This window comes from Phodopus roborovskii, unplaced genomic scaffold (genome assembly GCF_943737965.1).
Source record: "Phodopus roborovskii unplaced genomic scaffold, PHOROB, whole genome shotgun sequence".
NCBI lineage: Eukaryota > Metazoa > Chordata > Mammalia > Rodentia > Cricetidae > Phodopus > Phodopus roborovskii.
In genome coordinates this window covers 696,485-719,289 of record NW_026126448.1, presented here as the reverse complement: position 1 = coordinate 719,289, position 22,805 = coordinate 696,485, and the positions used below count along the sequence as shown (strand labels likewise).

The window sequence follows — 22,805 nt, the reverse complement described above, 5'->3', positions numbered from 1 at the left end:
ACTGGTTTTTTTTTTTTTTTCTTTCCCTTCCTTCCTTTCCTCCTCCTCCTTTTTTCTTCTTCTTCATCAAGACAGGGTCTCACTAACAGCCCTGGCTGGCCTGGAGTTCACTGTGTAGATCAGGCTGCACTCAAACTCACAAAGATCCACCTGCCTCAGCCTCCTGAGTGCTGGAATTAAAGATACGTGCCACTACAGCAGCCAGAGATCTTTTAACAGAGTCCCTTTTTTGTTCTTTTTTTTTTTTTTTTAAAGTTTTTTCTGAATTAGAGGGCTGAAGAGATGGCTCAGCGGTTAAGAGCACTGGCTGTTCTTCTAGAGGATCAGGGTTCAATTCCCAGCACTCACATGGCAGCTCACAACTGTCTGTAACTCTAATTCCAGGGAATCTGACCTTCATGCCAATGCAAGCACAATACATTTATTTACAAAATGACTGTATTGTACAATATTAATTTTACAAAATAGTGGGATTATCACTTAACACAATCCCTTTCAGTGTGATATTTTCAAGTGTTAATAAAAGGAAAAAATCAATCAGAGAGAAACCAAGCATCTCTCAAAAGGTAACAAAGAATCTGGAAAGATAATAACTAAACTAGACCTCTGTGCATGTGGTTTGGAATTTTCCATCCAATTGACAGCAAGGCAAACACCTGCTGTCCTGTCTGGCATAGTCCTCTTGTCAGGGTTGGCTGCTGCACCCTGCACCTTTGTCCAGCTCCGCCCAGTGTTGTCTGGCTGGGGCCTCCCTGTCTGTCTATCCACCTCAGAGTCAGTTCTAACCCTAGCTGAGATGGGACTGTCCTGGCTAGGGCTATGGCTGAAGCGGCTAGGGATATTCTTGCAAGTAGCCGTGGAGGTGGCTGTGGGCAAGGTGTTTATGACTCTGTTCCCAGACAGAGCCAAGCAGAACATTCTGGCCATGGGCCAAAAGACTGGCATGACCAGGAACCCCCGATTCTCCCCCGACAACTGGGTCCCGACCTTCTTCAGCATCCAGTACTTCTGGTTCGTCCTGAAGGTCCGGTGGCAGAGATTGGAGGACAGAGCTGAGTATGGGGGTCTGGCCCCCAACTGCACGGTGGTCCGTCTCTCAGGACAGAAGTGTAACATCTGGGATTTCATTCAAGGTCAGTAGGCTGCTTTGGCTCAGGGGCTGGGGTGGAGAGGTGAACTGGAAAACTTCAGTTTTCTATCTTTGCTCAGGCTGCTTCTGTGGGGCTTCTTGTCTTCCTGCTCAGTGGTGGAATTCTCTGAGGTGTCCTCTCTCAACTGACATCTCTCCAGGGTTCGTATCAAGGGCCATAAGCCCCTGGATGTAGGCAGCTCCTCTTTAGCTGATGGAATCCTTCTCAGCCTTTATTCTGACATTCAGTGCCGCCACTTTCTGCAGGCAATCCCGACTTCCCCAGGTTATCTAATCTTGGCCTTATAGACATTCAAGGTTTACAGTTGTGAGTGGGTACCTAAGTTCCTCCTGCTTCCCTCACCAGCCTATAGATAGACTCCACAGCAGGGGACTATAGCTCCGACCCATAGTGCTCCATGTCTGATGTGGGTACATGGTAGCGTAGAGGATCTCTCAGCCCTCCATCCTCTTCCCCGTCCACCGTAATGGTCTGTTTCGGTTCTGGAAGCCCTAACCAGTCCTCACGCCTCCTCTCCCTAGAAGAACTCTCTCCACTCGATGGCTGCCAGATCACTTTTTTCCTAAGGCAGCATCACACGCCTGCATTCAGAGGAGTCCTGGACTCAGACTGGTCCCTCCCTGGTCAAGCTTGAAAAGTTCACCCCAACGCTATTTCCAGGATTCCTTTATGCTAATTCCAATGTGGGGCTTTGCCCACCTGGGCTTAGAAGACACTTTTGTGTGGTCAGCCATGTTTCCCTGTGCACCAGGACCCAACTCTCATGCCTCATCCTCTGAGATGCCACCTCAAATCTCTACAGCAAGGGAGATGCTCTCTCCCTGCTGGATCCAGGCTTCCCTACCTGCCCCGCCCTTCAAAGAACTACTTCTTCCTACCCACCCAGCTCCCACCACCCCGGCTCCCCACCAGCAGAGTTCCTCGGGAAAGGGCTGACTCAGTCAAGCCCCTGGGCTCCGAGACAGGGGGATAACCCAGCGCTTTTCAGAGCATGTTCTTTGGGGCCCAAGCCCCTCAGAATAGCTTATGACAAGCAGTTCCCCAGCCAAACCACTGTGGAAACCTCCACATCCTGTGGTATCTCCTGTGATGCCACGAGACAAGTGGGCCTGCGACAGATCCAGGGGGACTCTGAGGCTTAAAAGCAGATCTGTAAAATAACCCCACATTCCCACACACACCCCTCTCTCTCCAAGGAAAGTCTTAGAGCAGCCTGCTGATCCCAGCGCCACCCTTTGGGAAACGTAGACTTAACCACGCCCTTGTCCTAGAAGGGAATGGAGAGAACTGAGAAGCTGAGCTGACTGACTGACTGAGGGAGTGGCCAATCAGACCCAGGATCAGACCTCTCCCTCCCATTTCTCATTGCTAGACACTTGAGGAACAGAACAGTGTGCTACTGGGTGTCCATCTGAAGATCACTTTCCTGGAAGCCACCCAGCCTCAGGACCAGTTCACGGAATCCACTGTATCAGTTAACTGTCCACTCTTAGTTAAAAAGCGCTCATTTTTCCAGGCAGGAGGACTGGCGTTCAGAGACAACCTGGGGTATATGATAAGAACTGTATCAAAAACTACTTGTTGGGGACATGGCTCTGTGGTGGAGTCCTTGCCTAGCATATTCAAGACCCCGAGTTTGATCCTCAGTACAGAAATAAGAACAAATGCCTGTAATCTCTAGAACTCGGGAAGTAGAAGCCAGAGGACCAGAAGTTCAAGGTCATGCTACCTTGAGAACTGTAGGCCAGCCTAGGCTACATGAGACCCTGGTTAAAATAAAGAAAGTGGGATGTGGTGAACTGGAGAGATGGCTCAGCAGTTGAGAATGGTCCCTGCTCTTCTAGAAAGCCTGACTTATGTTTCCCAACACTCATGTTGAGCAGTTCACAACTGCCTATAACTCCAGCTCCATGGGATCCACCTCCTTCTTCTGGTCTCTGCAGACACAGGTACACAGACGCAGACACACACACACACACACACACACACACACACACACACTTTTCTTTTTTTAAGATTTATTTATTTATTATGTATACAGTGCTCTGTCTGCATGTCTCCCTGCACCGGAAGGCGGCACCAGATCTCATTACAGATGGTTGTGAGCCACCATATGATTGCTGGGAATTGAACTCAGGACCTCTGGAAGAACAGTCCTCTTAACCTTTGAGACATCTCTCCAGCCCACTAAACCTGTTTTAAGAAAAGCAAAAGGAGTGTACAGCTTGTCCCTCATCCCTGCTGCTGTATCAGAGAGCAAACGATGTGAGAGGCTGAGATAGACTACCTAACCTTCATTTATAAAATAGGGTTGATTTCAGCACATTGACCCAGGATGCCCTGAAGGCATTGGCCCATACACGAATGCCACTGACCTCTGCCCCAGCATACCTCAGGGAGTGAGAGAATGGGAGAGGAAATGGGGCTCTGTAGAAGAGGAGAAGGTTCTGGAGAAGGCGCCCATGCCTAAATGAGTTGGGGAACGCTACCAGGAGGACACTGGGGCGCTGACAGCCTAGCAGTCTTGGAGCCCTGGGGCAGATGAGGGCAAGGATTCAGGGGACAGCACAGGACAAATGGGAGGGGCAGCTGGGTTCCCAGGAGCAGATACTGGGTATGAGGGGAGGCTGCTGTCATCAGGGACCAGAGCTGAAGAGTACCCTGTCTCCTGCCCACAGGTACACACACTCCTGAAGGCATTGGACAGCTTGTGGAAGGGTTTGGGAACAGAGTCATTAATTACGAAGACATCCCATAACTCTTCAGACCACCTCCCCCCCAGGCCTTTGAAACACGCTGAACTCATTTTCCAGCCATAGAACAGGAGGCCAGGAAGAGCCCTTACAGATAATCTAAGCTAACCAACCCCTTCACTGTTAGAGATGCAAAGGATAAGAGTGGCAAAGAACCCATTCAGGTCAGTCATTGAGTTCTCAGTGGAGTGGGACAAGGGCTTGTGCTTCTGGCCTGCTTTTTACTGTTGAATGGGGCACCCAGGCCTCTGAGAGATTCTTGGCCATCTCCAATCCTCTGCATTGCCCTGAACAGGGACTCACATGCACACACTCCTGAGCATCACACACATGCACGGAGTAAACTTGGCTTTGCAGTCTTCTCCAAGTGCACAGAGGAGGCCTCACCTAGTAATGAGAAAAGAGGCTTCTTTGTGGAGACAGCCTGGGCCAGAGGCTCACAAGCTGGCCCGGTGGGCGTGAGTGTGAGCTGAGCTGAGCCCAGGACAGCTGCACTCTAGGACTGTTTCCTATTTATGCAACACAGCAGCCCTAACTGCGAGTCCTTACCTGACACCCTCACAATGTGGCCTGTGGCCTGTGGACACTAGCAGGGTGCCAGCCATGAGCATGAGGGCCAGGTCAGCAGGGCACTCAGAGCAGACTTTGCCCTCACTACTCACCACCATGGCAAACACTCTCTACATAAGTAACATATGGTCCTGTCCCTTCTAGGGCCTGTTGAATTTTTTGCTCATTAAAAGCAAACTTCCAGGTGGCTGGTCCTGACCTGAAAGCACTTTTCTTGTCTGTAGAGTGGCTCTCTAGGGTAATCACAGTCCAGTGACCCGCCACTTGTCAGTGACTGGCCTCAGAGCCCTCTCTGCTAAGACCTGGGCCTCCATGTCACATGGTGAGGAATCATATGCAATCAATCATCAGGGATGGAGAAGGCCCCACCCTGGGACCTCCCAGGGCCACCTAGCAAAACAGTCTGTAACTAGACAAGGAGGGTTTTGAGTCTGCAGAGAAACCAACGTGTCTACCCCTCACGCCGAAGGCTGAAAACTTAGGACATTTATTTATGTATGTATGTATGTATGTATGTATGTATGTATGTATGTATGTATGTATTTAGTGTGTGTGTGTACATATGCTCATGCACACACCACAGTGTATGTGTGGAGGTCGGGGGACAACTCGAAGGAGCAGGCTCTCTCCTTCCACCGTGTGGACTCTGGAATCAAACCGAGGTCGGCAGCCTCAGCAGCAAGCACCCTTAATTCTGAGCCACCTCACTGAGTACTTCTGCTTCTCCTTTCGCTTGACTCCTAGAACGCTCTAAGTCAAATGTACAGCTGTGTTATAAGGAATGCACAGTAGCCGGCTCATGGCGCAGCTCAGTGGTGGAGCTCTTGCCTGGCGCGTTTGAGGCCTTGGGTTCCATCTCCAGCATTGTCAAAAACTAAGCTGAGTTTCAAAAGTCACATTGCACCTGAGAACCTCTTTGCCCCATTTCCCCTCCCGATCTACATTTCTCAGAAGGGTGTGGTCTCTTCCCTTGGCTACTATTTGCTATTTTAACGTATGTGCAAGCTGCCTCAATCCTGTGTAGGAAAGGCAGATGTGTAGCTGATGACACGAAGCACAAGTCAGCTGAGGAGCCCTCTGTCATCAACTACAGCCCGTCCTTCAGGTCTGCCTGCCCTACTTCCCCACTGCTGTCCAGCTGCTGCCCCCACCACACCCCTACTGTCTTTTCTCCACACAACAGCTAGTGTGCCTTTCAAGTGTGACTTTGATTGCTACACAAAGCTTGGGATTTCTACAAGCAACAGACTTCAGTCTGGTTCTCCTTTTAAAAATGTTATTATACCAGATGCTGGTGGTACACACCTTTAATCCCAGCACTCAGGAAGCAGAGGAAGGTGAATCTCTGAGTTTTAGGACAGTCTGATCTACAGAGTGAGTTCCAGGACAGCCAGTGCTGTTATATATAGAAACCGTGCCTTGGAAAACAAAACAAAATTAATTATATATATTAATTTATTTTTATATGCATGTGTGCATATATGCACATGTGTGTGGGCACAAGTGTTTTACAAGTGTGACATGATGTATGTGTGGAGGTCAGAGAACAACTTGTGGGCTGGCAAAAGGTTCAATGGGTAAAAGCATCTGTAATCAAGTCAGACAAGCTGAGTTCAATCCCCAGGACCCGTGTGGTGGCAAGAAAGAATACTCTTGCAGTTTTTCAAGTTGTCATCTTCTGACCTCCACACAGGTGCATACACACACACACACACACACACACACACACACACACACACACACAGCATGCTCACACAAGTGCCAAGGAACATATGAGAAGGAGCTTAACTGCGCCCCCCAGAACTAAAGCCCCTGGAGATGGGTATGGGGTGTCTTTAACATCAACAATTAGACCAGATCTTGCAGTTACCATAGTTGGGATGTCCATCAGCATCCCTGAGGCACCATAGGTTGAGAATGAATGAGTTCTTCTATCTCGGTGACTCCAGAATCAAAGACCTGGATGGGGAGCGCTGCTCGCTCCCAGCTGCTGGGCCAGAGGGCATACCTGCCTTCCACCTATCAAAGTTGGGCACACGGTCTCATCAATCACACACAGAATAGGGAATTCCAAATGAGAAAAGGGAGTAAAGGAACCAGGAGGGCAAGAATTATAGCATACACCCACCACCCTTGCTTTATAGATCCAGGACTTCCCAACACAGCTAAAATAAACCCAGCGCCTCCTGCTCTGGCTCATTGCAGTCTGTGCCAACTCTACCCTTGGAGCTCCCCTGCCAAGTTCCAGACAGTGGTCTTGCAGGTCCTGAAACAAACTGGGCTCTGTCCCTCCTTGAGGACTTTGTCCACTGACTCACTTTGCCTGGAATGCCCTTCTTCCATTCCCCAGGGCTGGTTTGTTCCTGTCTTTCACCTCTCGGGTTGAGTGGCAGATCCCCAGAGGCCCTGCCTGCTCAGCCTGTCTGCAGTGGGCCGTTCCTTAATGATCTCTTTCCTAACACTTAGCACAGTTTCACAATACTCCCTCACTGTTTACTTGCTCATGGCCCGTCTCCTTGCTAAACAAACGTCACTGTACATGGAGGCAAACTACTGTGAGCTCCTTCTCACTGATATCTGCCTGTGGTGGGCAAGCCTGGCATACTGTAAATGCTGAATAAATGCTTCTAGGTAGAATGAGAAGTGTGCTCAAAGTCAGAACATAAGGAAGAACCCTTTAGGGGCAAGGAGCAACTTGGGAGATGTAGCAGCTCAAATAGGTCATGTCACTGTGCAGGGCCAGCCAGCCTCCAATAGATGTTTGACAAGGACTCAACAGGGCTCAACATTAACCATAGAAACCTCAGGGTATAGTAGCAGTTCCCCAGGGCTTTCCTTAGCCTTGGCTGAGGAATTACAGAAGGCTCTTGCCTAGATCTGGCTTCATATATTCGAGACGAGGGAGTCCCACACGGTCCCACACTCAGAAGGCCTTACACTTGGGGATTTGTATTCTGCAGGAGCTAGCTTGAAATTCCTCATGATTTCACCTAGGAGGGTAGAGTTGTGACACAGGGTTTCACTATGTAACTGGTTTCAAACTCACAGCAATCACCTGCCTCAGTCTCCCCAATTCTGGGACTACAAGCTTGGACCACTATGTCCAGCCTTGTTTTCATCCTCGGGTCTGCATTTAGTTGTTAAGCCTTGTGGGACAATGGATGAGCTTTGAGGGCTTGGACCCTCAGCCCACACAAGTACAGCCTTTTTCTGGATGCCTGGAACATGTCCTCTGAGACTCACTCTTCCTGCTCCCACAGTGACTGCTGCCACCTTCTGCCCCAGAAGGGGCAAGATCACTGAACAGGAAAGGCAGGATCTAGTGTGAGCATCCCGCAGTGTCTCATGGCAGGGTACTGTCCCCATCATGAACTGGTATTGACATTGTGCGATTTGGCAAGTGACTGGGAGAGACTTGGAGGGAAAGGCTCCTTGTCCGTTAGCCTCTCCCTCATGGAGGTACCGAGAACATCCGGAGACAGAAGAGGCAATACTCAGTTGGAGGAAGGTCAGGCAGGCAGGAGGGGAAGCTGCTGCCTCAGCTTCTAGGCTCTAGGCTGAGAGTATTTTGGTCTGGAGGAGATGGGAGATCTATGCACAAGCCCACTGAGCTATGGAGCTGCAAAGTGACTACCAGGGCCTTCCAATATCCTTGTGCTTAAGGGAGTATGGCACTAAACAGCAGCTAACTAAAACACCATGCCAGGTGAGGAGAAAGACCCCAGAAGGCATGAAGAATGAGTTTAGCGGATATAGCAGCATCAGCTTCATTTTTGAAGATTTCATTTTGCAGCAGGTCCCACCCCTGTTCCCTTTGGGTCACCCTCTACACTGTTTCACTACTTGAGCCCAAGGCGTAGATACAAACCTCTCGAAATAGTGTACATTTATTGACCATCTAGTTTGTGCCAGGCACTATGTTAGGATTTTTTTTAATTGTACGTGTGAGTGCCTGTGTGTATGTATGTGCACCGACTGTGTGCCTGGTGCTGCAGAGACAGGTCAGAAGAGGGCGTCTGATCCCTGCAACTGGAATTGCAGGTGGTTGTGAACCATCTAATGTGGGTGCTGAGGACAGAACCTGTGCAAGGACAGGAAGTGCCCTGAACTGCTGAGCCTCTGTTCCAGCTCCCTGTAGAGTAGGTATTATTGTGTCCATTGTGCAGGGGGAAACTGAGGTACTTTTCATAGAAAGAGCATTGACTTTCAAGTCCAGAAGCCAGTTCTGGACTCCACTGCTGCCCTTCTGTGTGTGGGTGCTGAAGCAAGGCTATAAACTTGAGACACTTTATGAGGATGAGGGAGAATTGCCAGGCATGGTGGTGTACACATGGAGGCAAGTTCAATACCAGCCTGGTCTACATGGTGAGTTCCATGGTAGCCAGTGCTACATAATGAGACCTGGTCTCAAAATGGGGGGGGGGGGAGTAAACTACCCATCTTGAATATTAGCAATCACATCCCATAGAGGATGGGTATCTGCCTACCTTATAAACTACAGTCTGTGAGGAGGGGATTCTTCTGTTATTTTAATTACCATTTAGCATCTACATTGGCCATTGAGACCCTAACAAAACCTCTGGTTTCAGTGGCAAAAGCTAGCCTTAGCCACGCTGTCTCAGCTTGGGCTCTACACTGTGCCCAGGACTCATCCCACAGGGTCAGAAGGAACAGATTTGAATTCTGGAGGGAAGGCAAAAGAAAACTGTGCAAGTCATAGCTCCTGGTGGTCCCCTCTGTTGCAGGCAACAGGCCACTGGTGTTGAATTTTGGCGCTGTACCTGACCTTCATTTCTTTTCAAATTCGACCAGTTCAAGAGACTTGTACACGACTTTGCCTCCACAGCAGATTTCCTCATCATTTACATCGAAGAGGCTCATGCGACAGGTACGAAGACTCTTGCTTCTACTCTTCCCACCCTCTTCTTCCTCCCATCCTCCAAGCCCATCTCATAGTTGTGGGGGAGGGAGGAAAAGGCAGGAGAACCCGAGAAGCCCTGCACTGATTTCCCATGGCCTCTTCCTCCACAGTGTGCTTTCAGCCAGGGTACACAGAGCAGAAGTCTGAAGGGGAACATAGATAAGGGGGAGTCAAGGGAGGGCAACTGGTTTGAGACCATTTACAAGGAGCTGAGACCCGATGTGTCACAGACGAAAATGGCTTCCCTATAGCTGTTTTTGGGGTATATCCTAAGATCAAAGGGACATTATGGCCTGTCTGGACCATAGCTCACCAAACTTTGTTGAGTCCCCATGCTCCTGGAGGTCCTGCTAAAGCAGATGCATACGCAGGCCTGGGTTGAGTTCTAGGTGATGATTCTGCCTTTGGTGTGAGGACCACTATAACAGGACAGTTCTTACCCGACCAAGTTTCTGTTCTCATTCATATTTGGGGGCAACTTAAAATATCATAGGATAATGAGTGCATGGGTCATCTCGGGGACTGTCTATGCCCTGTCTCTTCCCAGCTATGGAGATTACAGGTCTCAGTGGACTGCCCAGGGCTTACTTCTCACAAAGAGACTCACTGTGCCTTGTGCTTAAACTCCTGCTGCCTAAGCTGCTCTTTAAAAACACATATCATGGAAAAGTTTAAATATACGTAAAACCACACACACACACACACACACACACACACACACACACACACACACACACACACACGCCTCCAGTGCTAGGACCAAAGCCATGAGCCACCACTCTCAGTCACAAAGAGCAGTAGTTCTTAAACTGTCTTGTACATTAGAATCATGGAAATGGCTGTGAAAACACACACTTCAGAGCCTGTCCCTCTATGGTCTAGCGTTGGGCGGGGAATCCCAGTGACTAACAAGCTCCCAGGGGACCACACACCTGCATAACCACTGCTCCGACCTCTGCCCCTAAATGCAGTTGAGGCCCCAGCAACCTTGGCATCCTGGGAGTGGGCTACACTCTCACTGCCGTCCCCCAGACAGACTCTTCCTCTAACAAAGCCCCCAGTGGCTCAAATGTAGGCTAATGATCAAGAAACACTTTGTCTGGTTATGTCTTATTGAAGAACCAAGGCCTGCCAGGAAGTGCTCAAGTTCTGGTAACCCCTGTGTGGCCTTGTATTTTACCTCTAACAGGAGACTTGGCCAGTTTCTAACAGAGAGCTGTTATGTGGAGCTTTCTGTTAAAAGCAGGTGGGACTTAGATCACGGGAACTGCATGCCGCATTCATGGGGCTGCAGCCTAACCTTCCTCTTGCAGATGGCTGGGCTTTTAAGAACAACATGGATATCAAGCAGCACCGGAGCCTGGAGGACCGCCTGCAGGCGGCACACCTGCTGCTGGCCAGGAATCCCCAGTGCCCTGTGGTGGTGGACACAATGCAGAACCAGGGCAGCCAGCTCTACGCAGCCCTACCTGAGAGGCTCTATGTGCTACAGGAGGGCAGGATCTGCTACAAGGTGGTGACCTGGGGCCAGAGGTCCGGGAGGGGCAAGGGCTAATTGTGTCACAGGGGCAGAAGAGGGATGTCAGCCCAGGGAGAGCTGGATTCCATTACTTCTCACCATGTAAATCTGGGCAAGTCCTTTCACCTCAAAGCCTTCTAGTCTTTTCTTCTGCAAGATGAGATTGGTCTCCACGTGGTGCTGTGTGAAGCGTGCCCATGAACATACTAGCATTTCACTAAAGCTGCAACCTCCTGGCTGCCTCTTGTTGTTTAGTTTTATACTATTTATTTGAGATGAGGTCTCTCTACATAGATAGCTCCAGTTGTCCTGGGACTCACTCTGAAGACCAGGCTGGCCTTGAACTCACAGAGATCTGCCAGCCTCTGCCTCTGCCTCCCAAGTGCTGGGATTAAAGGCGAGCGCTACGAACACCTGGCTTACATTGTTTATTCTACATGTGTGAAGGCGGGCACATGCATGCCTCTATGAGTATGGGGGTGGGAGGTCAGAGTGTAACCTGTGGGGGTCAGTTTCTACTTTTACCAGCTAAGTCTTGACAATCAAACTCAGGTCATACAGCTTGGCCAAAGGCACATTTACCCCCTGAGCCATCTCAATGGCCTTTAGCTTTAGATGAGTGGGAAAATGTTTCTATGATTCTCAGAGAAGGGATAGCTTGCCCAAGGTTACCAGACAAGCAGATATCACACAGATATTCTTAATAAGGTAGTGTCGGTGGTGGTGGCAGTGGCAAACGCCTTTAATCCCAGCACATAGATATCATTACTAGGATGCCAAGATTGCAGACAGGCAGATCCCAAGGGCTCTGTGGCCAGGAAATCTAACCTAATTGGTAAGCCCAAGACCAGTGAGAGACTCTGTCCCAAAAAAACAAGGTTATAGCTGGAAAGATGGCTCAGCAGTTAAGAACTAGTCTGCTCTTCCAGGGGACCTGTGCTGAGTTCAGTTCCCAGCTCCCATGTCAGGCAGCTCACAAGCACCTTTAACTCCAGCTTCAGGGGTTCTCACACCTTCTTTTCAGCTCCATGAGCACTCGCTCTGGAGTTCACACACCCAGCCCTTTCTATATAGAGAACGGGAAGAAAGAAAGGAGGGGGTAACAGTGAGCCACGTGCTGTAAGATTCCAGAACAGGGATCAGTGAAGCTTTTCTGTCAATGAGCCAGAGAGGAAACAAACATTTCATTTTATGAGCCAAGTCTCTGAATCCCCAACAATTTGATTCTGCTGTTAGAAAACTGAAGCTGTTGAATGAAAGCGTGGGTGTCAGGATCGATCTGCCTCTCAGACTTCAGGTTTCCAGTTTCTGGGGGAAGGGCAGGCTTTCCAGAGGATCTGGACAGCTTGTGCCTTGAACAGCAAAGAGTCAGCCAAGCCATCTTGAGAGGGAAATTTGTTTGAGAATATTGGAAGAAGGTGGATAAGGTGTGAGGCACATGAGGAGGGAGGGAATTAAGCATTCAGATGACCAGGGTCTGGTTCTGGACCAGAGAATTTCATCTTCTTCCAAAGGCCAAGAAGATCCACAGGAAGGTTTTGAACAGGAAAGGTGCAATCTGATTGGATCTATACTTTAGGAAGATCACTGGTGTCTGTGGATAGAGGACAAAGGGAACAGGGACCCAGGACAGAAAGTACTATAGTTGCCCAAAGGGATGAAGAGGGCTGAGAGAGGGCGGAGGGTGTGGAGAGCAAGAGATGGTTCTATAGAAGGGAAAGAACTCAAAGTGGAGGCTGATATTGCAAAGCTTATGGTTTGGTCCCTTCTCCTAAACCTCTGTCATTTTGCTTCTGGCCTCCCTCCTAACTCCCTGCCCAGTCTTCAGGTTAAATGTTGGTATCACTCTCCACAATTTCCCTGAGTGGCATGACCTACCTCAAGGCTGCATCTGCCCTGCGTTAACAACTCCCATATAGATATATCATTAGCTTAGCCCTCTCAGCCAAGCCCCAGATACGACATGCATTGTAGTGCGAGACCGAGGACTGATGGGGGATGTCCTTCTGTATATATGTTTCTCTTATTGGTTGGTGAATAAAACACTCTTTGGCCAATAGAGGCAGGAGGATAGGCAGGACTAGGAGTCCTAGGAGAATTCTGAGAAAGGTAGGCAGAGAGAGGCCTTGAGGGGATGCCATGTAGAGACCTGGAAGATAGGACACTCCAGGTGTTCTCTGGTAAGATAAGACCATGTAGAAATACATAGATTAGTAGTTATGGGTTAATAATTAAGAAAGAGCTAGCCAATAAGAAATCCTAGCCGCTGGCCAATGGTTTATAAAATATTATAAATGTTTATGTGCTTATTTGGGGCTGAATCGGCAGTGGGACCTGGTGGGACAAGAAACTCCAGTAACAGATGACACCTGACTCATCTCTCTTGCAGGGTAAGCCTGGCCCTTGGAACTACAATCCAGAAGAGGTCCGAGCTGTCCTGGAAAAGCTTTGCACTTCACCTGGGCACATGCCTCAGCTCTAGGGAACCAACAGGAGGGCTCCCCAAGCTTGGTGCTCCCTCACCCAGTCCAGGTGTCTTTTACCTTTGACCCCTGTTCTCAGCTGAGCTACCAGCTGGGATGTTTCTGATTTAAACAAATAACTCCCAGGGAGGCAATGCAGGTCACAGCACACAATCAACACAAATTGTTACAACCAGAAAATAAAGTAATACTGAGCTTTTAGCAAAAGCAAATGAGCAACTCCTCCACACTGCTCCCACAGTCCAGTGTGCAACATCTTTTGGCAGGAGGGCACTCAAGTACCACTGGGAGACTTCTGAGGTGTAGTGACTATTCTTATGATGTCAAGAGCTTTGATATGGCATCCTTTACATGCAGTACATCCATCAGACCAAATTTGCTACTCCTAGAATCAGTCATTTAAAATGCTGAGCAGTTGCTTTTTTTGTTTTTTGTTTTTTTTTTTTTTTTTTTTTTTTTTTTGGTACCAAGCAGAGGGTGTATTTCTACTTGTTAATGAGAGATGAGGAATTGAAGGCAGAGAAAGTGGGAACCAAAGACAACAGATTTCTTTCTGGCTAAAAGACTGAAATCAGTTGGTAATGTCAGTGATAGGTGTTTTCATGGCAACATAGTCTAATTCCACTTCTCTGGTTCTCTGGTGCTGACCCAGAAGCTTTGCAACTTTGACCAAACCGAATCACAGGCACCAGCAAAAGCTACCGTGCAGGCCCTGTCGAAACTCTGTTACCGACTCACATGTCTCTTACTGGTCCTTCGTGTTAGATGGCATTGGACTGATGGGCAACCACCAGTCTGTCTGTTATGACTGCTTCTTTTCATATTTGCTTATGATGGTCACAGTGTAAAGTGCACACAGCTGTGACTTGATTGTTTTAAAAATGTCCTAAGAGGCAACAAGCTAACAACAATTAAAGAACCTGTCAGTCTACCGTGAGTGGTGTCAGTGTGATCCGTACATCTTCTCGTCCAACTTGTGTTGGCCTGATCTGTCTTTTATGATAGCCCACGTGTCATTTCATCAGCTAAAATGCCCTTTTCTGGAGGGGCCACATTCTGGAAACAGAATACTCACACATGGCCCTTGTCAGCGTGTGTATTGTCTTGTAAAATGTTGCTGACGGGATGTAACTTTTCACATCACAACAAAGTAGCTTGAAAGGTGATGAGAGAATGCACATGGGAAGCATGCTAGCATACAAGGCTTAGTTATCACTGGGGGTAGCTGGAGCAAAGCAGACCTTAAACCCAACCCCACACCTCCTTCAACAAGACCACACCTACTTCAACAAGGCCACACCTCCTAACAGTGCCACTCCTTTGGGGGGCCATCTTCTTTCAACCACCACATCCTGCAAAGGATATTATTTTATCCCCATTTGTTGATGAGGAGTCAGGGCTCAGAGCAGTGTAAATTCTCTGAGCCGTTAACACACTGAGGTGTGCACTGGCTGAAGGCCAGATCCCTGTATCTGTCCAGATTATGACATTAGTTAAGCTGTCTCAGTATCCTGAAGAATAAAATAGGACATCAGTAGTTCCTCTCCAGAGGGTTTATAAGCAAAACCTTAGACCCATGCCTGGCTCAGAGAAAATGCCACAAGAGTGTAGAGTTGTCATCATGACATCACGCTGTTATACAACTGCCTCCCTGGGCTCCCCTTCTTTTCAGAGTGGGTGTGTGTGAAAGGACAGTACAGTCCCTGAATAAAAATTCTCTGCACTGCCAAAGCAACTAGCTAGCCCAGTGTGAGTCTGTGAGGTGACACTGAGAACAAATAGCCACAGCAGGACGGAAGCAGAGAGGCCACTGCCTGCCTTCAGTACTCTGCAGGCTGCACACTTCTGAACCAATCTTCACACTCCTTCAGTTCCTGTCTGTAAGTACACAACAAACTCTCACTTGTCAACAAATGCGAGCAGCTGCAATTGTCCTCCCTAGGGTTTCTATTGCTGTGAAGAGACATCATGGACACAGCAACTCTTACAAAGGAAAACCATTTAATCGGGGTGGCTTACAGTTTCAGAGGTTTAATCTATTACCATCACGGTGGGGCATGGCAGTGCACAGGCAGACATGGTGCGGGAGAGGTCGCTAAGAGTTTTACATCTTGACTTGCAGCCATGCATGGGAAGTGGTCTGTCTCACTGGCAGAGACCTCAAAGCCCTCTCCACAGTGACACACTTCTTCCAACAAGACCACACCTTCTCCAACAAGGCCATACTTCCTAATAGGACCACTCTCTTTTGGGGGCCAATTTCTTTCAAACCACCACAGAAAACAAATTTTTAGAATAAAATAGACCTCTATCTTCCCAGTTCAGTTTTCTTCAATACACCAAGCAGCGAGAGCTGATTCTTCTGGGTGCAGAGTGATGCAAAGATGTCTTAGTTAGGTCGGGAGTTGGTGGCACACGCCTTTAATCCCAGCACTCAGGAGGCAGAGGCAGGCGGATCTCTGTGAGTCTGAGGTCAGCCTGGTCTACAGAGCTAGTTCCAGGACAGGCTCCAAAGCAATACAGAGAAACCCTGTCTGGAATATAAAAAAATAAAAGATGTCTTAGTTAATGTTCTATTGCTGTGAAGAGACACCTTGACCATGGTAACTCTTATGAAGGAAACCATTTCATTGGGGCCGGCTTACAGTTTCAGGGGTTTAATCCATCATCATCATTGCGGGAGACACCATGGCATGACATTGTGCTGGAAAGGTAGCTCAGAGTGCTACATTTGGATTGACTATTTGAAACTCCCAAATCTACCCCCAGTAGCACTCTTCCTCCAACCAAGCCACACTTCCTAACGGTGCCCCTCATTTCATTCAAACCACCACAATGTAGTTGGGGTCCTTTGTGGGGGATGCAGGACAGGGACAGACCTGGCAATTGATAGGTTCTAGAGAGGAGGCAAGGAGTAGCCAAGGGAAGGACTGAGCCAGGCCATGGTGGTTAGGAGAATCTTGAAGCCTCACTGATTAGCAGCCAGAATGCTTCTTTATTTATACAGGATTCTGTAAGCAGGGGTAGACTTGCGTTGTTCCAAAAACATAGATCATATCATTTCTGTTGTTAGACACATGTTCAGCTTCCTCTTGCATATCTTTTAGTCATTATTGATAAACCATGACAGAACAGAGCTATTTTTTTTTACAATCACTTTTACTCATCAACCCCATAACCCAATTTATTAGGCAGCCCTTGCGGTTTCAAGGACACTAGACAGAAAAATCTCCAAGCCAGCCCGGGCAAATTGCCATGTCCCGAGCAGTGTATTTGTCTATGGTCTTTGATTCCAGGTTCTTGTCTGGAGTTCCTGCTATGACTATCCTCAGTGATGGATTGCAACTTGGAAGTGTGAGATGGGATAAACCCTTTCTTCTCCAAGTTGCATTTGTTCAGGGTGTTTATTACAACGACAAGGAAAGTAATTCAGGGCAGCATTTCAGGTGTGGAGAACCACACTACAGAGGGAAGCATGTGCAGGTGACTGTGAGGTTTGAGCTCAATCCTATTTGGTGATGGTGTGTGTGTGTGTGTGTGTGTGTGTCTGTGTGTGTGAGAGAGAGAGGGGGGAGGGAGGAAGGGAGAGAGAGAGAAAGGGATGAAGGGAGAGAGAGAGAAGGAGGGAGGAAGGGAGAGAGAGAGAGAGAGAGAGAGAGAGAGAGAGAGAGAGAGAGAGAGCTTTCTAGGTCTACAATCCAAGAACATGTTTGCCTAACATCACAAGTTACTGGTAAGTGAAAGAGCTCAATACTAATGATCCATTCAGAAATATTTGGCTCTTAGAACATAAACTGACTTAAAGGACAAAATTCACTACTGTTTACCACTGTAGTTAGCAGCATGAACCTGGGAGCATGGGCCTAAAAATGAAGCAGACTAAAGTCTCATGCAATAGTGTTCAATCACAAGGACAAGCCACACATGGCAAAAACATGTTTTCCCATAGAGACATGAATAACAATAGCTGAAGTAAACTCATTCCTGTCCTCTACACCTGGGAGGAGCATGATTCCAAGAACAACTCTGTGTTTCTGAAGACACTGAGGTCACAAGACTGTTGTCTTGCTTTCTTGGAGTTTTCTCACACAACTCCATTCTCAAACCATGCTCTGACACATTTTAAGCATAAGTCTAATTAATCTCATCAATAAAAACCAGGAGTCAGACATAGGGGTAAAACCTAGAAAGATCAGAGAAACAAACAAACAAACAAACAAACAAAAAAACCAGAAAGATTACTTCCTGTCTCTCTGTACAGTCCTCCAAATCTCTATGGTTAAATAGTGGCTAGCTCTACCCTCTGACTCCAAGCAAGCTTTATTTGTCAGAACACAAGCAAAATATCACACAACACACATTGTTATGTACATACTTCCTTCCTTCCAGTATCTTTTCTTGTTTGCTCAATGGTATCAAGTCCAGACCTCCTGAATGCTGGACAGGTGCTCTCCCATTGAGCCACACTAACAATCATGTGTCTGCTTTTGAAGGGAGGGCCCCTGAATCACAGTTTGCTTGAAGGTGAGGGTGGTGCCCTTTGTAGTGCTTGGCTTTATTGAGGACTCTGAGCCTGCACCCATTTTGACAGGATGAGGATGTGTCTTCAGGGCCTGGCAAGAGGCTGTGGAAACCAAAGCTCCACAACATCAGAGCTGTTCATCTCCTGAGTTAGGCCCAATGCATTAACTGGTCACAGGGCATTTTGTTTCAGGTAAATACATCCATGAACTTTAAGTGGTTTACTAAAAATAATACATCCTAGCGCCTTCTTAGCACAGCATGCAGCAAGTAAGTCTCATAAAATAATACATCCAGCCCAGGAATAGTAGCATAATCTTTAACCCAAGCACCAAAGGGGACAAGACAGGAAGATCTCAAGTAAAGACCAGCCTAGGCAAGACAGGGTTTCCTTGTGTAGCCCTGGCTGTCCTGGAACTCATGCTATAGATCGAGCTGGCTTCAAACTGACAGAGATCCACCTACCTCTGCCTCCCAGAGTGCTGGGATTAAAGGCATGTATCACTACCACTTGGCTTTGGATAGTGAGTTTTAGGATAACCTGGGCTAAAGACACATGAACACATTCCTTCTCCTTCTTTATGCATGTGTGTGTTTTACCAAGTATCATTAGCTGTTTGGGAATGGCTCCCAGGATTAGGATCACCCCAGCAGATAAGTTCACTGAAGCTACCAGTAGCTTGCCAAGGCCACACAGGGGCTATGCCCTGAAACTTCACACTCACAAAAGCTGGCTGTCATCTTTAAGCAGAAAGCATCACGACTGAGCTGAGGAATCTCATGCTGCAATCTCTACCCGAGATTGGTGGACACGGCTAGATGATGATCTGGCAGCAAAGTTATAGAGGAGGCATCTCGGGGCAGTCTAACTTACCTCTCTCTTGGCACTGAAACCACCTTCTCTGCCTGGAAACCCATAGAGCCTTTTTATTGAAGTCCAGCACCTCTATCAAGACCCATCCCCAGGTGGGTGGGATTGTGCTGTAGCAAATATCCCTGGAATGTGGAAGTCAGAAGAAGTGGCAGGTACCTACAGCCTCAGCTACTCTGTCAAGAGGATCACTTGATCTGGGAATTCTGTGTCTAATTCCTCTTGCAACACATGTTCTGCATCTTCCTTATTTTCCTAAGGCTTTATCTGTTTTACAGTTTCCAGTCCCCTGTCCCCATAGCATAGTGACTTGGTAAAATGCAGATTTTCAAGCCTCACTTCCAAGGTTCGGGGTTCAATAGACTTGGGGGTGGGCTGAGGGACCTGCCTCTCCAAGTTTCCAGAGATGGAGCTGACACTGCTCTAGGAGCACTGATGTTGCTCGCGCTCTGGCAGATGTTGACTCATGTGCCAGCTCTTGTGAGTGCTAGCTGCTGAGGGTTCACAGATGTCCCTGCTCCCAAGACTGCCTCAGCTGGCAGGAGTCATCTCACCCAGAAATGCCCCAGTGATTGTTCTCCACCTGAGTGTGGGCTAGAGTGTGTCAGGGCTGGTACCCTGCTCTGGGTGGGCAGTATATTCTGGTGCCATTGATACGACAAGGTTTGCTGTGCCGTTGGGATGGGCAGAAGCATGGGCTGCAGTTATCTTGGGTTAGATTTTGTCTCTGCTCTCTGCTGCTCCTCACTTCCCAGAGGATTCTCTGGAGAGTACCATCAAGAAATCACTCTGACAAGAACCCTTGCTGGGCCTAGTGAGAAGCAAGCCTGTAAACCTAACACTCAGGAGGGAGGAGAATCTAGAGTCTGAGGCCAGCCTGGGTTCTATGACACTCTGTCTCAAAGCAAACAACATCAGCAAACTTTCCTAAAAGAACCTACCCCAAGCCAGTTAGCCAGGCTCAGCAGCAAATGCCTCGGCCCACTAAACCATTCCCACAGTCCTGGCACTGTACATTATACCCACAAGTCTCTTGGATATGTCTTGCCTGGTTTCACTTTTGGTCCCATATCCCTGCCCTTCTGTGTTATCTATCTAGCATCTATGGGGTCACTCTCCATTTTCCTCAAACCACAACTGTGACCTGTTATGTCCTAAACTCTGGGAGATGACCTATCAGTTCTTGGCTTCCTCCTTCACCAAAAGCCTAGGTCTGTAGTACTTAGCTAATAACATGTGTGTGTTCCAGAATGAGGTCAACAGTTTAAGTATTTCCTGATGGTACTCTTTAGTCTTACTAGAATTCTTTTTGTTATGAAAATGGCCTTTGAGAAAGAGGATGAGATCATACCTGCATGTAAATTTGTTCTCAGCCATCTTCCCAGCCCTGTATCATTTTTTAACAGACGCAACTTTCCTATCAACAGCATTGTTGGAAGTTTTTATCTTTGTGTATTCATCCCTTATCTATTTCATTCAAACATATTTTTACAATTGGAGTATGTCAAAGGCTGTGTGCATGCTATTGCTTTAACTTTTAGAAGGCTCACTATCAGGGCTCAATTGCAAAGGACTGTGGGTTCCTCATTTGGAAGGTGAAGGCCGCTGTCTTAGTCAGGGTTTCTACTGCTGTGGTGAAAAACCAAGACCAAAGCAACTTGGAGTGGAAAGGGTTTATTTCAGCTTGTAGGTCCATCACTGGAGGAGACCACGGGAGTGCTGCCTACTGGCTTGCTCCTCATGGCTGGCTTACTCTACTCTTTATGACCCAAGACCACCAGACCATGGGTGGCCCCAGCCACAATGAGCTGGGCTCTCCTTCACCAATTACCCCACAATAAAATGCACTTTCTCAATTGAGGTTTCTTCTAGTTGGTTTCAAGCTGACTACAATCTACCTACAAAGGGGCATTCCTGAGGTTGGCTCCACCACAGCACAGCTTTTGAAAAAGTGTGTATAAAGGAGTGGCGGACAAAATTACTTTCGTTTCTGTAATATTCCTTTATCTTGATTGGGTATATGACTAAAAAGGATATTAGCATGTGCGATCACTCTCTCCCTCCCTTTCAGAGAGGGGTGTATACTATATCCCAGGTTAGGCTGGAATTCAGCAATCATTGTGCCTCAGGCTCCAGAGTCCTCTGATTACAGGGCTCACACATTGCTTACAGTGACTATTGACTGACTGGTTGTTTAGTTTTATGGCAAGACCCAGCTGAGTCTGAGTGGAAGCCATTTCTGCCCACCCCAGCCTTCCAGTCCCCTGGGTTCCCTCAGCTCAGATTGGTCTAGCCTAGCTCTGGAGAAAATGAACTTTGTGTATGGAGAGGCTCGTCGGCTGGAGAAGTGTCACTGTGAGAGCCAGAAGTTTCAAAAGAAATACCCAGAGCAGCCTGGTGGTAGTAGAAAAAGCTTCCAGAACACGAAGAAATACCGAGTACCTTCTCAAATAAATACCAGGTGCTTTCTCAACTCTACTTTTTGATCCAGAAGCAAATGCAGCTGTGTCCTGCCTTGTTTGTCTTTGTCAGCAACATCATTCCACCCGCCAGGCCATGATAGGTCAGCTAAGACAGAACCACCACCAGGATTTCTTTCCAAATATTGCCTGCACTGGTGAAGTGTGTGCAATCATCAAAGCTGCTGTCCTAGGTGGGGAGTTCCAATCCACAAAGGAGGAGAAGGGAAGCCCCGTCCTTGACTCATCCCCACCTTTCCCTTCAGGACGACACAGCATCTCCCTTCTTCAGGACCTGCCCTTAAACGTTTGAGGCTGTCTCTCTAGGCCCTCAGCGGGGCAATGGGAGACTCAGGCCGCTGGCACTTGAGTTTGTCCTCCATTCCTGCTCAGCTTCTTCACTGACAACCTCTCTCACATCCAAATGTTCTAGTTTCTTCTATTCCCTTTCTAACTGCCCAAAGGAGTCAGAACCTAACAGTCCCTTCCTTTTACTACCTTCTTTTGGTGGGGTAGATGGAAAGGACTAAATTATAGAGAAAGGTAGGAGACACACCAATAGAGGCAATCACCAAACTGATTTGAAAACAAAAATGTACACATTGTTAGCTAACTATATTGAAAACTTGGGCCTAGGATTGGAGTTTAGTTGGTAGGATCTACTTAGCATGAATAAAACCCTGGGTCTGATAGCCAGAATCCCATAAACCAGGCATGGTGGCTCAGTCCTGTAGGGCCAGCACTCTGGAGGTATGGAGGATCAAAGTGCTTTTTTATTTGATTGTATTAATATTTCTATTTACATTCTTATTATTTTTTATTTCTTTTTTAGTTTTCCTTGGGGTCGTTCACTACAAGGGCGAAGAGCAGATACAGAGGGACAGGGAGATGAGTAGGATTGGGATATGTGATGTTGAAATTCCCAAAGAATCAATAAAAAATTATGTTAATTAAAAAAAACAAAACAAAACCTCTTCAAGGATTTCAGTATAAAGATACAGGCAAGTAAACCAATGGCCCTGTTCAGTAAACAAACATTTATTCGTTGTTTGCTTTTGTTTTAGGGAATGCAACCCAGGATCTTGAGCTGCTAGCACGGAGCTCCATCCACCCCAGCCACCTCCGGTCTCACATGAAGCAGAATTACAAGGATGGCACTGACCCCTGGTTCACTGAATCCACAGAAGCTGCTTAAAGAGAATTCACTAGGCATGTGCCAGAGATGAATCAGATAAACCCTGGAGACCCCTTGCAGCAATCTGTAAGCCTTAACACAGAGTTCTTGCAGAAAGAATTATTGACATTTCAGTTTAGAACTTGGCCAAAAAGAAAATCCTCAGCATTTCTGCTACTGAACATGAAAGCAATTGCTCTAGGTCACATTCTCAAAAGCCTTAATGGCTCCATGTTACAAGAAAACACTGGAAAGCTGTACAGGTGCTATGATTAGCTGGTTCTTTGCTCCATCGGGTTTTCCCATTCATCCTGCCCCAGATGTGATTTATGACTGGTACTCACCCTCTCATCTTTGATGACAACATTGCTGCTCACATGCCT

At 47.6% G+C, this 22,805-nt stretch overlaps 2 protein-coding genes across 2 annotated transcripts in view; one reads left to right on the top strand and one right to left on the bottom strand.

The window, feature by feature from the left end:
- The first annotated feature begins 796 nt into the window (after window positions 1-796).
- Dio1 (iodothyronine deiodinase 1) lies at window positions 797-14,349 on the top strand. The gene is given in 5 exon segments (XM_051188378.1): window positions 797-1,133; window positions 9,220-9,246; window positions 9,249-9,362; window positions 10,709-10,908; window positions 13,304-14,349. Coding segments are annotated over 5 exon segments (771 nt in total). The 3' UTR covers window positions 13,397-14,349.
- A 3,639-nt stretch (window positions 14,350-17,988) lies between these two features.
- Window positions 17,989-22,805, bottom strand: part of Ift25 (intraflagellar transport 25) — a 31,914-nt gene continuing 27,097 nt past the window's right edge. The window contains exon 7 of the mRNA XM_051188377.1: window positions 17,989-18,021. Within this exon, the coding sequence (XP_051044334.1) occupies window positions 18,004-18,021 (18 nt within the window). The 3' untranslated portion in view covers window positions 17,989-18,003. The remainder of the gene's footprint in view (window positions 18,022-22,805) is intronic.